Here is a 14937-nt window from a genome sequence, read left to right on the forward strand (position 1 = left end):
GCTGACTTCACGTTGCTCACTGTCCAGTGAGGAGGACAGCCGGATGTGCTTCTCACTGTAAAATTAAGATGGGAAGTGATCTGAGCACTGTTAGAAGTACAAAATGCTCTGGTATTCTGCGGGATTTAGAGATCACATTCTGTTTGGCAGGGGTAGGGAATTAGATGGTGAGGAACAGGGAAGAAACTACATATAAGATATAGTATTATAACTAGACCTTGGGAGATTGAAGAAAAAGAAGAATCTGTTTCCAGATGGAGTTAGGAGGGCACGGGGCGTGGTCAGGGAATGAGAGCTTGTCTAGGTTGACGTACAAAGGATAGGAAGAGAATCAGACTAAGAACGTGTTGGAGGACTGATCAGAAACTTTTAATGTCAATTTAGAGAGTTTAAACTTTGGGGAGCTGACAGTGGAAAAACACTGAAGAATTCTTGAGCCGGAGTTTTAAAAAGATAATTATGCACAGTGTGCAGTGTTGCTTAAAAGACTTGGAGAGATAACGCTTGCAATGAAAATGGAAAGGAAGTAACAGGTGCAGAAGAAATGGCGGAAGTGGGTGGCTTCCACAGGATTGTTTGAAATCTGTTGACAAACGGAGAGGAAAGCAGCAAAGTGAACACCAGGCTTTTAACCCAGATCACTGAGAGAATGGTCTGCTTCTTCCATCACTGGAAGTTCAAGAGAAGAAAGAGTTAGGAGGAGTAAGTCAGAGGGTTTTCTGTTGTACATATTGGATTCAAGATTCCTGCATCACATTCAGCTGGCAGAGTCCAGAGCTGATTGGAAATGCGGGTCTGGAAGCGGAGATGAAGGGCTCATCTTGGCTCATCTTTCAGCTGAGTGTGGTTGACATTGCTGAGTTGGGAAGTGAGTGCAGGACAGGATTTGGGGCAGATGGTATTAGGCCAGAGAGGGAGCCATGGAGGGAAGAGGAGTTGGTGAAGGAGAGGTCAGTTAAGAACCTGGGGGACTTGGTGTATGGGGGCCAAGGCAGCACAGGTTTCAGGAAAGAAGGGAGCCCCATTTTCACAACTGTAGAAGGGCTAAGCACTGTGAACACTAAGGGAGAAGACTCCTTGTCTGGAGCACCTTACATTCTTACTGATTTTTGCTGGTTTTAGTTTTAGGGGATAGCTTCTTATGTTTCTGCTGATTAATAAGCACTTACATTCTTGGTCCAGATTCAGAAAATTGTAGGTACTTCATGCCTGATGTGTCTAAGATGTCTTTGTTTCTTACTACATATCCACTGTGAGACTGAATATATGCTGGAATACTTTGAAAAGAAGGTATAATTCATGGCCTCTGTCACTGTAGCCCCATGTCTATCAGTGCGCTTTCTCACCCACTCCACCTGTCATTGCTTCTGCCACTTTAGTGTGCCCTGCATTTCATGCTGATTCCTGCCAGGATTGTAGATATGCCCCAGAGGTGAGTTGCCGCTTCTGATGAAAACATCAGAGGAGGACAATCAGAATAAGTACAGAGAAGGAAAGAAGAAGGTGCTAATGCACATTGTTTGCTGGGCCTTCATTATCTCATTCAATCTTCATAATAACCCTGTGGAGTAAGTAGTATTATCCCCATTTTACAGATGAGGAAACTGAGACGCAGAGAGGTTAAGTGGCTTGCCCAAGATCACACAACTAGTAAGTAAGTGTGAACCCAGGTCTGTCTGACAGAGCCTGTGCCCTTTCTCTCCCCATTACACCAAGGCTTTGAGTTCGGCATTCTGAACATGCCATCCTGATCAGGAGTCACAGGGAAATGGCCAGCATCCTGGGGAAAGCCAGCTTTGGGATGTGAGGCGTAAATGGCTGTACCTATTGCTTATTTTTGTGTCATTTTTGCCTTAGGTGCTTTTTAATTGTTCATTCACCTTCCAAGTGAAGCTTTTCCTGAGAAAAGCTTTATGTATCTGTATTCTTTTAAGATCTGTTAACAACACTTAAAGATTGATTGCCTCTGGGGAGTGGAACTAGAGGTGAGGAAGGGCAGGGCAGGGCAGGCGGCCATTGTTTCATTATAAGCCCTCTGCACTAACAGATTTTTTTTATCATGTTACTTTGCTTTTATAAAAAGTCCCATAAAGACCAGCAGATATTGAGATACAACAGCAAATACTTTCAATACACAAAAGAACATGTTTTGCTATGTTACTGACTATTAGATATACTTTTATAAAATCACAAAACCCCCTACTTGCCATTTCAGATTTTGTGCATCTGTTCTTTTATGTGAAGGTTCGTAACGAGTTTTATAAGGACACACAGGGCGTGATACTGGTGTATGACGTTGGGCAGAAAGACTCCTTTGATGCCCTGGATGCATGGCTGGCGGAAATGAAGCAGGATCTTGGACCTCACGGAAACATGGAAAATATTGTATTTGTTGTGTGTGCCAACAAGGTAACTGCTTTGGAAATGGTTGCTTGATTTTCTAGCTTTATTTTGGGAAAGAGTACAGCTCTGAGTTTTGGGGAACAGATAAAAAGAAAATAAAAATTCCTTATGTGGTAAAATAGGAACCAACAACTTTTCAAAACATATATGCCTAAAACAAGAAAAATGAAGAACACCAAACCTGGTCTGTCAGGAGTTCTACCCTTTTTTGTGCCTGGTGCCATACTTGAGGAGTGACACGACACTGGTGGCTGAGCAGGAGAGATGGAGCCCAGTCATCACACTATGATCTGATTGGAGGAGGGGTAGTAGTTAGGTGAAAGGTGGACTACGGAAAGCTATAAAAAGCAGCCCATAGCCCTTTGCGTGTGGCTGATGTTACAACACCAGCATTCAGAGAAGTGAGCAGCAGTTTTCTCAAGGGATAAGGTGGGAAGTGTGGTAACAGGCACTTGTTTTATTTTAGAAAATCAGTTCAAATTTAATATTAGTAATTTTTTGGTCTCTTTTGGTCCTGGTAATTTTATGTACTAGTGCTGGGCTTCATTTAAGAATAGTAAAGAATTTGCAGACCTCAACTGGCCCTTCTCCAGGGGGACAAGGTTGGCATCTTCTCTGCCCCTCAATTTGCTATTTCAGATTGATGGTACCAAGCACCGCTGTGTGGATGAAAGTGAAGGGCGCCTTTGGGCCGAAAGCAAAGGGTTCCTGTACTTTGAAACTTCAGCACAAACTGGAGAAGGAATTAATGAGATGTTCCAGGTAACCCAGCATTTTGTTGTTTTAGAATTTGTGTCAGGGCTGCCCATGCCAAGTTTTAGTTTAAATTATGGAAAACAAAAAAGGAATTTCTTATTAGAAATTTCTTTTCAGAAGCTGGTTAGAGAAAGAATATGAATATGAATATATGTGCATGAGTGATATCTGTCTGCTGTATTTTAGACCAGACCTGGGGAAATTCTTTAAAATATAGATTGCTGGGTTCCAGACCTACTGGAAACTCAGTGTTGAGAGGATCCAGGAATTTATATTTTGAAAAGCTTTCTAGGTGAATCTGATGATTATCAAGTTTAGCAACAGTTATTATACACTTACTTGAGACAAAGAATTTCTTCCAAACTACAGTTGGTTACACTTGACTTGTAGACATCACCAAATGGAAGCAATGCTTTGACAGAATTGCCACAGGTAAGGTAATCCTATATTGTAGCCCATGCGGGTGCAGTTAGAGATAGGAGGCTATCATTGTAGGGTCCAGCCAATCACACATAAAAATGAGGTCTCACCAATAAAGTAGGCGCCAGAAGGATGTATTCACATTGCAACCTGAATAGATGGTCACTTTTTAAAATTTACTAATCTTGAATAATTTTTAAGGGGAAGAGGCTATTTAAATACTAAGTTATAAAGTCAAGTCAACCCTTAATTATAGATCCATTTGGAAGTAAGTGGTGGCATGAATAATACATTTTTTTCTCAATAATATATCTTATTTTGGGAATTATTAGCATTTCAAATAATGTAGCTATACTGTAAAGAGTTGTTCTTAATTATTGAGTGGGATTTTACTTAATCTTTTATGCTGAATTTTCTTCTCACAAGCTGTCACCCCTCCTATTAGAAGACAGCTTTCATCCATGGCTGACAGGCTAAATTGGGCATCAGTAGCTTCTATTTCAAGATCAAATAAGGTTGATGTTGGTTTGCCATATTTCTGTTATTTTCAGTATACAGACCTATGTGGGTTTTACCTATATATGTGCAATAATTGTACTTAACCATTTGAGTAGTATTTTACAATTCTGTAGGAGTTTACATATTTCATCACATTGAAGACTCTTAATGTATGGCAGTTACCATTTTTATTTCAGATATGAAGGTAGTTGAGAGTAGTAGTAGTAATATTTGTCCAAGAGTTATAAATATTAATTATTAGAGATTAAATCAGCACTTTAAAGATGTTAGTCCACTCTCTTTTGGCCTCTGTTGTGTCTCATGAGATGTTAGTGCCTGTTCTTACTCTTACTCCTTTGTGTATAATGTCTTATTTTCCCCTCCAGCTATTTTCAGGAGTTTCTCTTTATCTTTGGTTTTCAGCAGTTGTGCCTAGGTGTGGTTCTCTTTATATTTATCCTACTTAGGGCTTGTCATGTTTCTCAGATTGGTATGCAGGTGTTTTTCATGAAATTTGGGAAGGTTTTTTTTACCTTTAATTTCCTCGTGTGTGTGTGTGTGTGTGTGTGTGTGTGTGTGTGTGTGTGTGTATGTCCTGTTTTCACTCTCTTTTCTTTCTGGAACTCCAGCTATATTTATTAGATGATTTGATTTTGTCCCACAATCCTTGAGGCTATGTTTATATTTATTCAATTTTTTTTCTCTGCTTTTCAGATTGCATAGTCTTTATTGCTCTGATTTCAATCTGCTGTTAAATCGACTGAATTTTTTAATTCAGTACTTTTCAGTTCTAGAATTTGCACTTGGTTCTTTTGTCTAGTTCCCAATTCTCTGCTCAGATTCTCTCTTCACTCATTAAGAGTATGTTTTCCTTACTTCTTTGCTCATATTTTTCTTTACCTCTGAAATACTTGCTTTATTATGAATTTCAAGAGTAATTGGACTATACTAAAATCTTTAAGTTGATGTTTAAAAGGAATTTATATTTTCACAAAAATCAGTTCTGTGGAATGTGTTTTTTTTATAGACCTTTTATGCATCCATAGTTGAATTATGTGAAAATGGCGGGAAACGTCCTATCACAAATAACAGTGTTAGTTTCACCAAAGAACAAGCAGACACCATTTGCAGAATTCGAAGTAGTAAAAACAGTTGGGACATGCTGGGAGTCAAACCTGGGGCTTCAAGGTAAGCAGTACTCTATGATGTTAGTACTAAGTTTTGTTAGAAAGACTCAATTGTCAAAATTAGAGATACAATATATCTTCTTGTAATTGTCTAGAAATATAAATATGTGTGAAAATAGAGTACTCAATTATGCTCTTTCACTGAATTAACTGAATATCAGAGGAGCAAAGTTGTTTCTTTGTAGTGTATATGCATAAATACTTTCTGAAATTATATGTTCTGCTTCTGTTGAATAAGAGGCTTAAAGCTAGTGTAACCTTAAAAAATACCTTATGAAAGAGAATTCATAAATTATAGAATTTTAGAGGAGGAAAGAATGTTAGCAATCAGCTTATCCAAACATTTCATTTTATAGCTGGGAAATTGGGACTAAGTGGGACTAAACATGTTCAGGAACTTCAAGAGTTAGTGGTAGAAATGGTTCTTGACCCTGAATACTGTGTGTGTGTGTGTCTGTCTTTCTCTTTCAAAATCCTGCTAAATTTCTCATCTGTGTGTATTTACGTTATTTTATTTTAGCCAAAAGGATTATTTGGGAGACAAGGAAATACAATCACTACTCTTTGTTGCTTGTGCAAGAATTAATCGTCATTCATTATGGTTATATAACTTCTAGTTTTATTGAAATATAATTTACATACAGCATTGTATGAGTTTAAGGTGTTCAGCAGTGGTAGACAACCCGGTCCCTACTGCCCACTAGTGGGCATTTCAGCTTTCATGGTGGGTGGTAGCGGAGCAACCAAAGTATAAATAAAAATATAGATTTAACTATAGTAAGTTGTATTATAAAGATTTATTCTGCCAAACTTAGCAAAAATCCGACATAAAGTACTTGGTAAGTAATTATTATTATATGCTTTAACTTGCTGTAAATCTGCTTTATAAATTTTATAAAGTAAAGTTACTTCCCTACTTTATAAATCTCCATTACTGTGGAACCGGTGGGCAGTTAGAAAATTTTACTACTAACAGAGATACAAAAGCGGGCGGTAGATATAAAAAGGTTGACTCCCCCTGGTGTACAGCCTAATGATTTGACTTACATACCTTGTGAAAGAGCTACCACAAGTTTAGTTAATAGCCATCATCTCATACAGAAAAAAAGACAAGGTTTTCATTGTAATGAGAACTGTTGTGATCTATTCTCTTAAGAACTTTTGTTGTTTACATAACTTCTAATTATTATATACTACTGTTACTATGCACATTACAATTTATGAGTTCTCAGATCTTTTTATTTTGCAGCATAGCTTTCCTTTCCATGGTTCTCCTTTTCCACTTCTTCACCTTGATTTCTACCAACAAAAGGTACATCTCAACAGCATTAAGTATCTCTTCTCCATTTTGCTCTTATAGCATATCTTTACGTCCAGAAGGAAAGAGGGAAAGGGAAGAGAAAGACAGTTATTGGTCACCCTCCAGTTGCCAGGATTACTGAGGATGCCTTAAACACATGAAGGCCTTCAGCTGGCCCCGTGTACATAGCACAAAGTTAACTGGTATTTCTTTTTATTTTTTCAGAAACAGAGTCAGAGAGAGGGATAGATAGGGACAGACAGACAGGAATGGAGAGAGATGAGAAGCATCGATCATCAGTTTTTCGTTGCAACACCTTAGTTGTTCATTGATTGCTTTCTCATATGTGCCTTGACTTTGGGGCAACAGCTTACCGAGTAACTCCTTGCTCAAGCCAGCGACCTTGGGCTCAAGCTGGTGAGCTTTTTTTTTTTTTTTGCTCAAACCAGATGAGCCCGCGCTCAAGCTGGTGACCTCAGGGTCTCGAACCTGGGTCTTCTGCATCCCAGTCCGACTCTCTATCCACTGCACCACTGCCTGGTCATGCTAACTGGTGTTTCTTAAATGTCCTTTTAGACTTCCAGGATCTCATTCTAAATTCTTCCATTCATCCTCAAGGGATATTGGCTCTAAAACTAAGAAACTATTACTTTACTTACTAATTAACTTAGAACAATATTTATTAAGGAAAAAGAAACCTTGGTTTCTTACTTATTCACTGTGATTCACTGGAATCAACCAAAATTTACAGGACCTCCATAAGTTCCATATCCATAACCAATATAAACACATACTTTCTGTTCCTCTGGGTACATCAAACTGATTTTGTATGGCATTCAGCACATTTAGGCAAAACCTAAAAACACTTTTTAAGTTATAGAGAATTTTAATGTTTGTTCAGTGCTGTTTACTATTTTTTTACATGAAATTTATTTTAACTTATTGTATTTACATAGATTCTAGTGTCCCCCCAAATACATCCTCTCCTGCCCTATGTGCCCCAGTACATCCCCCTTGTCACCCTCCCCATAATGCCCTCCCCTCTTCCCTCCAGGGTTTGCTTTTCTGCTCTCATCCCAACCTGTCATCCTATCATCCCCTTTCCCTCTGTCCACATTCCCTCTGGACCCTTTGATCTTGCCTTTGTCTCTATTCCGCTTCTCAGTTCATATTGTTCATCAGGTTCCTCATATGAGTGAGGTCATATGATATTTTTATTTCTCTGCCTGGCTTATTTCACTTAACATAATAGTTTCCAGTCCATTCATGTTGTCGCAAAAAGTTATACTTCCTTCTTTTTCATGGCCCCATAGTATTCCATTGTGTATATGTACCATTGCTTTTTAATCCATTCATCCATTATCAGACACTTGGGCTGTTTCCAGATCTTGGCTACTGTAAACAATGCTGCCATAAACATGAGGGTGCATTTCTCCTTTTGAATCATTGATGTGGTGTTCTTGGGGTATATTCCTAAAAGTGAGATGGCTGGGTCGAAAGGCAGTTCGATTTTTAATTTTTTGAGGAGTCTTCATACTGTTTTCCACAGCGGCAGCACCAGTCTGCATTCCTACCAGTAGTGCAGGAGGGTTCCCTTTTCTCCACATCCTCTCCAGCACTTATTCTGTGTTGTTTTGTTGATGAGCGCCATTCTGACTGGTATGAGGTGATACCTCATTGTGGTTTTAATTTGCATTTCCCTAATGATTAGTGATGTTGAGCATTTTTTCATATGCCTATTGGCCATCTGTATGTCCTCTTTGGAGAAGTGTCTATTCATTTCTTTTGCCCATTTTTTGATTGGATTGTCTGTCTTCCTGGTGTTGAGTTTTACAAGTTCTTTATAAATTTTGGTTATTAATCCCTTATCAGACATATTGTCGAATATATTCTCCCATGTGTGGTTTGCCTTTTTATTTTGTTCATATTGTCTTTAGCTGTGCAAAAGCTTTTTAGTTTGATATAGTTCCATTTGTTTATCCTGTCCTATGTTTCCCTTGCCTGTGGCAATAAATCAGCAAATATATTGCTGCAAATGATATCAGAGAGCTTATTGCCTATGTTTTCCTCTAGGATACTTATGGTTTCTTCACCTACATTTAAGTCTTTTATCCATTTTGAGTTTATTTTTGTGAATGGTGACAGTTTGTGGTCTAGTTTCATTTTTTTGCAGGTAGCTGGCCCATTTTCCCAATACCATTTTTTAAAGAGACTGCCTTTATTCCACTGTATGCTGTCACCTCCTTTGTCAAATATAAATTGTCCATAAAGGTGTGGGTTTATTTCTGGGATCTCTGTTCTGTTCCATTGATCTATATGCCTGTTCTTATGCCAGTACCAGGCTGTTTTGAGTACGATGGCCTTGTAGTATAACTTGATATCGGGAAGTGTGATACCTCCCGCTTTATTCTTCTTTTTCAAGATTGCTGAGGCTATTTGTGTTCTTTTTTGGTTCCATACGAATTTTGGGAATATTTGTTCTATATCTTTGAAGTATGTCATTGATATTTTAATAGGAATTGCATTGAATTTATAAATTGCTTTGGGTAATATAGACATTTTAATGATGTTTATTCTTCCTAACCATGAACACGCTATATACTTCCACTTGTTTGTATCTTCCTTGATTTCTTTTATCAGTGTTTTATAATTTTCCAAGTACAAGTCTTTAACCTCCTTGGTTAAATTTACTCCTAGGTACTTAATTTTTTTGTTGCAGTAATGAAGGGGATTGTTTTCTTAATTTCTCTTTCAGCCAGATCATTGTTGGTATATAAAAATGCCTCTGATTTCTGAGTATTAATTTTATATCCTGCCACCTTGCTGAATTCATTTATCAGGTCCAGTAGTTTTTTGACTGAGATTTTAGGGTTTTCTATATACAATATCATATCATCTGCAAATAATGATAGTTTTACTTCTTATTTTCCAATTTGGATGCCTTTTATTTCTTCTTCTTGTCTGATTGCTGTGGCTAGGACTTCTAGAACTATGTTGAATAAGAGTGGTGAAAAGGGGCACCCCTGCTTTGCTCCTGATCTTAAGGGGATTGCTTTAATTTTTGCCCATTGAGTATGATGTTGGCTGTGGGTTTGTCATAGATGGCCTTTATAGTGTTGAAGTATGTTCCCTGTATTCCCACTTTGCTGAGAGTTTTGATCATAAATGGGTGCTGGATTTTATCAAATGCTTTTTCTGCATCTATTGATATTATCATGTGGTTTTTGTCCTTCCTTTTGTTTACTTGATGAATCACATTGATTGATTTGCAAATATTTTACCAGCCTTGCCTCCCCAAAATAAATCCCACTTGATCATGATGTATGATTTTTCATATATTGCTGGATCTGGTTTGCTAATATTTTGTTGAGAATTTTAGCATCTAGATTCATCAGGGATATTGGCCTTCCTTTCTTTGTGTTATCTTTGCCTGGTTTTGGAATCAGAATTATGCTCACCTCATAAAAGGAGCTTGGAAGTTTTCCCTCCTGTTGAATATTTTGAAATAACTTGAGAAGGATAGGAGTTAGTTTTTCTTTGAATGTTTGGTAGAATTTGCCTGTGAAGCCATCTGGCCCAGGGCTTTTGTTTGTTGGGAGTTTTTGATAACTGTTTTGATCTCATTTGTTGTAATTGGTCTATTTAGGTTTTATGATTGTTCCAGATTGATTTTTGAATGATTATATTTTTCAAAGAATTTGTCCATTTCACCTAGGTTGTCTAATTTTTTGTCATACCATTCTTCATAGTATTTTCTTACAATCCTTTGTATTTCTGTTGTGTACACTGTTACTTCTCCACCCTCATTTTCTAATTTTATTTATTTGTGTCCTTTCTCTTTTTTTTCTTGGTAAGCCTGGCTAAGGGTTCATCAATGTTGTTTACTTTTGCAAAGAACCAGCTCTAGGTTTCATTGATCCTCTGTATTGATTTTTTAGTCTCCATGTCATTTATTTCCACTCTGATATTTATTATTTCCTTCCTTCTACTACCTCTGGGCTTTACTTGCTGTTCTTTTTCTAGTTCTTTTAGTTGCAGGATTAAGTTGTTTATTTGAGCTTTTTCTAGCTTCTTAAGGTATGCCTGTAATGCTGTGAACTTACCTTTCAGGACTGCTTTTGCTATGTCCCACAGATTTTGAGTTGTTGTATGTTCATTTTCATTTGTTTTAAGGAAATTTTTTATTTCTTCCTTGATCTCATTGTTGACCCATTCGTTATTTAATAACATGCTGTTTAGTTTCCAAGTTTTTGAGTGTTTATCAGTTTTTCTCTTGTAGTTGATTTCTAGTTTTATGCCATTGTAGTCAGAGAAGATGCTTGATATGGTTTCAATCTTCTTAAATTTGTTGAGACTCATTTTATGCCCTAATATATGGTCTATCCTAGAGAATGTACCATGCGCACTTGAAAAGAATGTATATTCTGCTGCTTTAGGGTGAAAGGTTCTGAAGTTATTTATTAAATCCAGTTGATCTAGTGTGTCCCTGAATTCTGTTGTTTTTTTGTTAATTTTTTTTTCTTGAGGATCTATCCAGTGATGTTAATGGGATATTGAAATCCCCTAATATTATAGTATTGCTGTTGATCTCTCCCTTATATTCATCAAAATCTGCTTTATATATTTAAGTGTTGCTATATTAGGTGCATAGATATTTATAATGGTTATCTCTTCCTGTTGGATTGCTCCCTCTATCATTATGTAGTGACTTTCTTTATCCCTTACTATATAGTCTTTGTTTTAAAGTCTATTTTGTCAGATATAATTATTGGTACCCAAACTATTTTCATTTCCATTTGCATGAAATATTTTTTTTCCATCCTTTTATTTTCAGTCTATGTGTATCTTTTGTTTTGAGGTGCGTCTCTTGTAGACAGCATATGTGCAGGTACTGTTTTCTTATCAGTTATCCTATGTCTTCTGATTGGAGAATTTAATCCATTTACATTTAAGGTTATTATTGATATGCAGTTGTTTATTGACCTTTTTTAAAAATCTACTTTCCTGCTTTGTTCTGTCTACAGCAGGCCCCTTAACATTTTTGCAGCATTGGTTTGGTTGTAATGAATTCCTTGAGTTTTTTTTTGTTTGGGAAGCTTTTTATTTCTCCTTTAATTTTTAAAAAAATCATTTAAAGACTTTATTCAATATTTTTTTCAGAGTGGGGGGGGAGAGGGAGGTGGGGGAGAAGTAGGAAGCATCAACTCCCATATGTGTCTTGACCAGGCAAGGCCACGGTTTCAGAATTCAAACCTACAATCTCAGTGTTCCAGGTCAATGCTTTACCCTACTGTGCCACCACAGGTCAGGCAATTTCTCCTTCAATTTTAAATGATAATCCTGCTGGATAAAGAAGTCTGGGTTGTAGGTTCTTGTTCTGCATTACTTTGAATATTTCTTGCCATTCCCTTCTGGCCTCAAGTGTTTCTGTTGAAAAGTCAGATGTCATCCTTATGGGGACTCCTTTGTAGGTGATTGTTTTTCTCTTACAGCTTTTAATATTCTTTATCTCTTAGCATTGGTATTTTGATTATGATATATCTTGGTATGGGTCTCTTTGGGTTCTTTTTTAATGGAGTTTTCTCTGCTTCTTGAACCTGTGTGACTCTTTCCTGCATCAGTTTAGGGAAATTTTCAGCTATAATTTCTTCATACAGTTTCTCTATTCCTTGTTCTTTCTTTTCCTTCAGGAACCCCTGTTATGCAGATATTGTTTTTCTTCATGTTGTCACAGAGCTCTCTTAAGAGTTTCCTCAGACTTTTTGATCCTCTTCTCTTTTTGCTGTTCTGCTTTCGTGCTTTCTCTTATCTTGTCCTCTAAGTTGCTGATTCAATCCTTTTTCATCCAGCCTGCTTTTAATTCCTTCCAGTGTAGTCTTCATTTCTGATATTGTTTGTCATTTCTGTCTGGTTCTTCTTTATGATTTCCGTGTCTTGTTTGATTCTTACAATTTCTTTATTGAGGTGTTCATTAAGTCCATCCATTGTAGCTTTGAGATCCCTAAGCATCCTAACAATCATTATTTTATACTCTGCATTTGGTAATTTGATTACTTCCGTTTCATCCAGAACTTTTTCTGAGGACTTGTCTTTTTGAAGCATATGACTTATGTTTCTCTGCCTTCCCAATGTTCTGTGTATGGCTTGTAGGCTTGTTCCAGTTGTGGTCTCCTTACCTAGTAGAGCCACTTTGAAGTCTTGATTTGTTTGTTTTCTTCTCAGTTTTCTTAACTCAGTGGTAATCTTGTTTACTGATCTCAGCAGGGGGCTTATTTGAAACTGTATCCAGTATTGTGGTGAGTGTAACCTCTGAGAATCTGTAGGCATGTTCTGCTAGCTGCTCTCCAGGAGCAGGGAGCTTTCTCAGCTTCAGTAGTGGGAGGCGTATCTCAGATCTCCATAGAGACCTGAGTTGCTACCCCTCCTCCCCACTTTCTGCTTTCAGCTGTGTCTTTTGCGCTGTTTGGAGCTGGAGAGCTTTCTGGAGGTGGGTCACCCAGAACCACTTTAGGCTTGTGCTGTGTGGAGTGACCAATCCCCACCCCCCAGCTATGGCCACCTCCACACTGGATGATTCAGTTTCTCAGGTCATCCCAAGCATTCCTCTGCCAGTCACCATCTGTGTTGCTCTCCCCACTTTCCTTTTGGAAGACAAGTCCATTCTCTCAGCCCTCCTCCTCCTCCCCAGGGCCCCAGGTAAGTGGCTGTGAGTGATATTTTCTGCTATGTCCCTTTAAAGCACCCCCGCCTCTTCTCACTCATAGATCTTTGCTCTTCTCCCCCCTCTCTCAGTGCTTTCCGTCTGTCTCCTCCAGTCTGGATTTCTAGGCTGGGTTTCTGGTTCTGAGACTGAGGGCCCCTGTCTCTCGGCGTTTCTCTTCTTGTAATGAGAGCCCTTCTGGGCTCTCAGCCTCACCCCCCCCTTCTCTCCTGGAAGCAGCAGAGCCCCCACTATGCCTCCACACTCCCTACCAGGCTCAGTGTGGCTTCTTCTTTGCTCCTTGGTTTTTGAGACCTGTTCTTTTAGTCCAAAGTTGGTTTTTCACACTGATTGTTCCTAAGTTAATTTGTAAGCCAGTTTGTTGGTGTGAGCTGGGAGTCTGTGCGTCTGCCTACTCCTTGTCATCATCTCTTTACTATTCTTTTTTTTTTTTTTCCATTTTTCCGAAGCTGGAAACGGGGAGGCAGTCAGACAGACTCCCACATGTGCCCGACCGGGATCCACCCGGCATGCCCACCAGGGGGCGATGTTCTGCCCCTCTGGGGTGTCACTCTGTTGTGACCAGAGCCATTCTAGCGCCTGAGGCAGAGGCCACAGAGCCATCCCCAGCGCCCGGGCCATCTTTGCTCCAATGGAGCCTCAGCTGCGGGAGGGGAAGAGAGAGACAGAGAGGAAGGAGAGGGGGAGGGGTGGAGAAGCAGATGGGCGTCTCTCCTGAGTGCCCTGGCCGGGAATCGAACCCGGGACTCCTGCACGCCAGGCCGACGCTCTACCGCTGAGCCAATTGGCCAGGGCCACTTTACTATTCTTTAACTTTAAGAAAATCTTCATCTTCAGTAGAATTAATATATTTCTTACATACTTGACTCAGTCTTGTTTCTCCAGAATTTTCCTTGAAAGTCCCCCTTGCTACCCAGAATTCTTAGTGCAGAGGACCAGGCCTCACTTCTACCCCCGACAGACATGTTCCCTCAGGGAGCAGAGTGGCGGGAGGGCCCTCCTCAGGACTCACCCATGGGGAAGAAAGAGGGTGCCATACCTGCCTCCAAGACATCTTTTAGGGAGAATGTGATCCTTGTTAGCTAATATCAAAATTGTTGATGTATAAAAGCTACAGGCAAGATTAAAACAAGGAAATTCAGGACTCCCCAAAGAGTAGAAAACAGAAGAAACCTTATAATATATGCTTAAGCTGTGAAGAACTGTTCACATGGTCCTGTGACCTCTGTCTCTCTGAGTTGACACATAAGACTTTTTATCACATCCAAGATCTCAAGACCATCTCCATGGGTTTGCAGAGCCAACCCAGAGTCCTTCTGATAAGTGATAAAGGAGAAAAGCGAGGGATTCGGGACAGACAGCACCATATCCAGGCTTATAGGAGGAGAGCCCTGAATTACAAAATGAAGGTGGGCAATGAAACCATCTGGTAGGGACAGAGCTGACTGAGCAGGAGTGGCTGGGCATGGAGCCTCTCAGAGGCCTGACACCTGAGGGTAGTGAAGAGCAGGGAAGTTCCAGGGACGGATGGTCTCCAGGCCTCTCCACAACCAGTTTCTGCTCATGGAGGAGCTCGGAAGCCTAATGCTCTCTCCTGGAGCTCTGCTGGTCTTTGGAGAAATACTCATTGTAACTGCTCCTCTCCCCTTTTC

At 39.2% G+C, this 14937-nt stretch overlaps 1 protein-coding gene across 6 annotated transcripts in view; it reads left to right on the top strand.

The window, feature by feature from the left end:
• The window catches only part of DNAJC27 (DnaJ heat shock protein family (Hsp40) member C27), a 35070-nt gene that overhangs the window by 15290 nt on the left and 4843 nt on the right, over positions 1 to 14937 (top strand). For 4 of the 6 annotated variants that reach the window (XM_066235038.1, XM_066235032.1, XM_066235033.1 and 1 more), the window contains 4 exons: positions 1596 to 1650; positions 2216 to 2409; positions 3043 to 3165; positions 5105 to 5265. In XM_066235038.1, coding sequence (XP_066091135.1) covers positions 1596 to 1650; positions 2216 to 2409; positions 3043 to 3165; positions 5105 to 5265 — 533 coding nt within the window. The remainder of the gene's footprint in view (positions 1 to 1595; positions 1651 to 2215; positions 2410 to 3042; positions 3166 to 5104; positions 5266 to 14937) is intronic. The other 2 variants (XM_066235034.1, XM_066235035.1) reach the window with 1 other exon arrangement.

This window comes from Saccopteryx bilineata, chromosome 6 (assembly GCF_036850765.1).
Source record: "Saccopteryx bilineata isolate mSacBil1 chromosome 6, mSacBil1_pri_phased_curated, whole genome shotgun sequence".
Lineage (NCBI taxonomy): Eukaryota > Metazoa > Chordata > Mammalia > Chiroptera > Emballonuridae > Saccopteryx > Saccopteryx bilineata.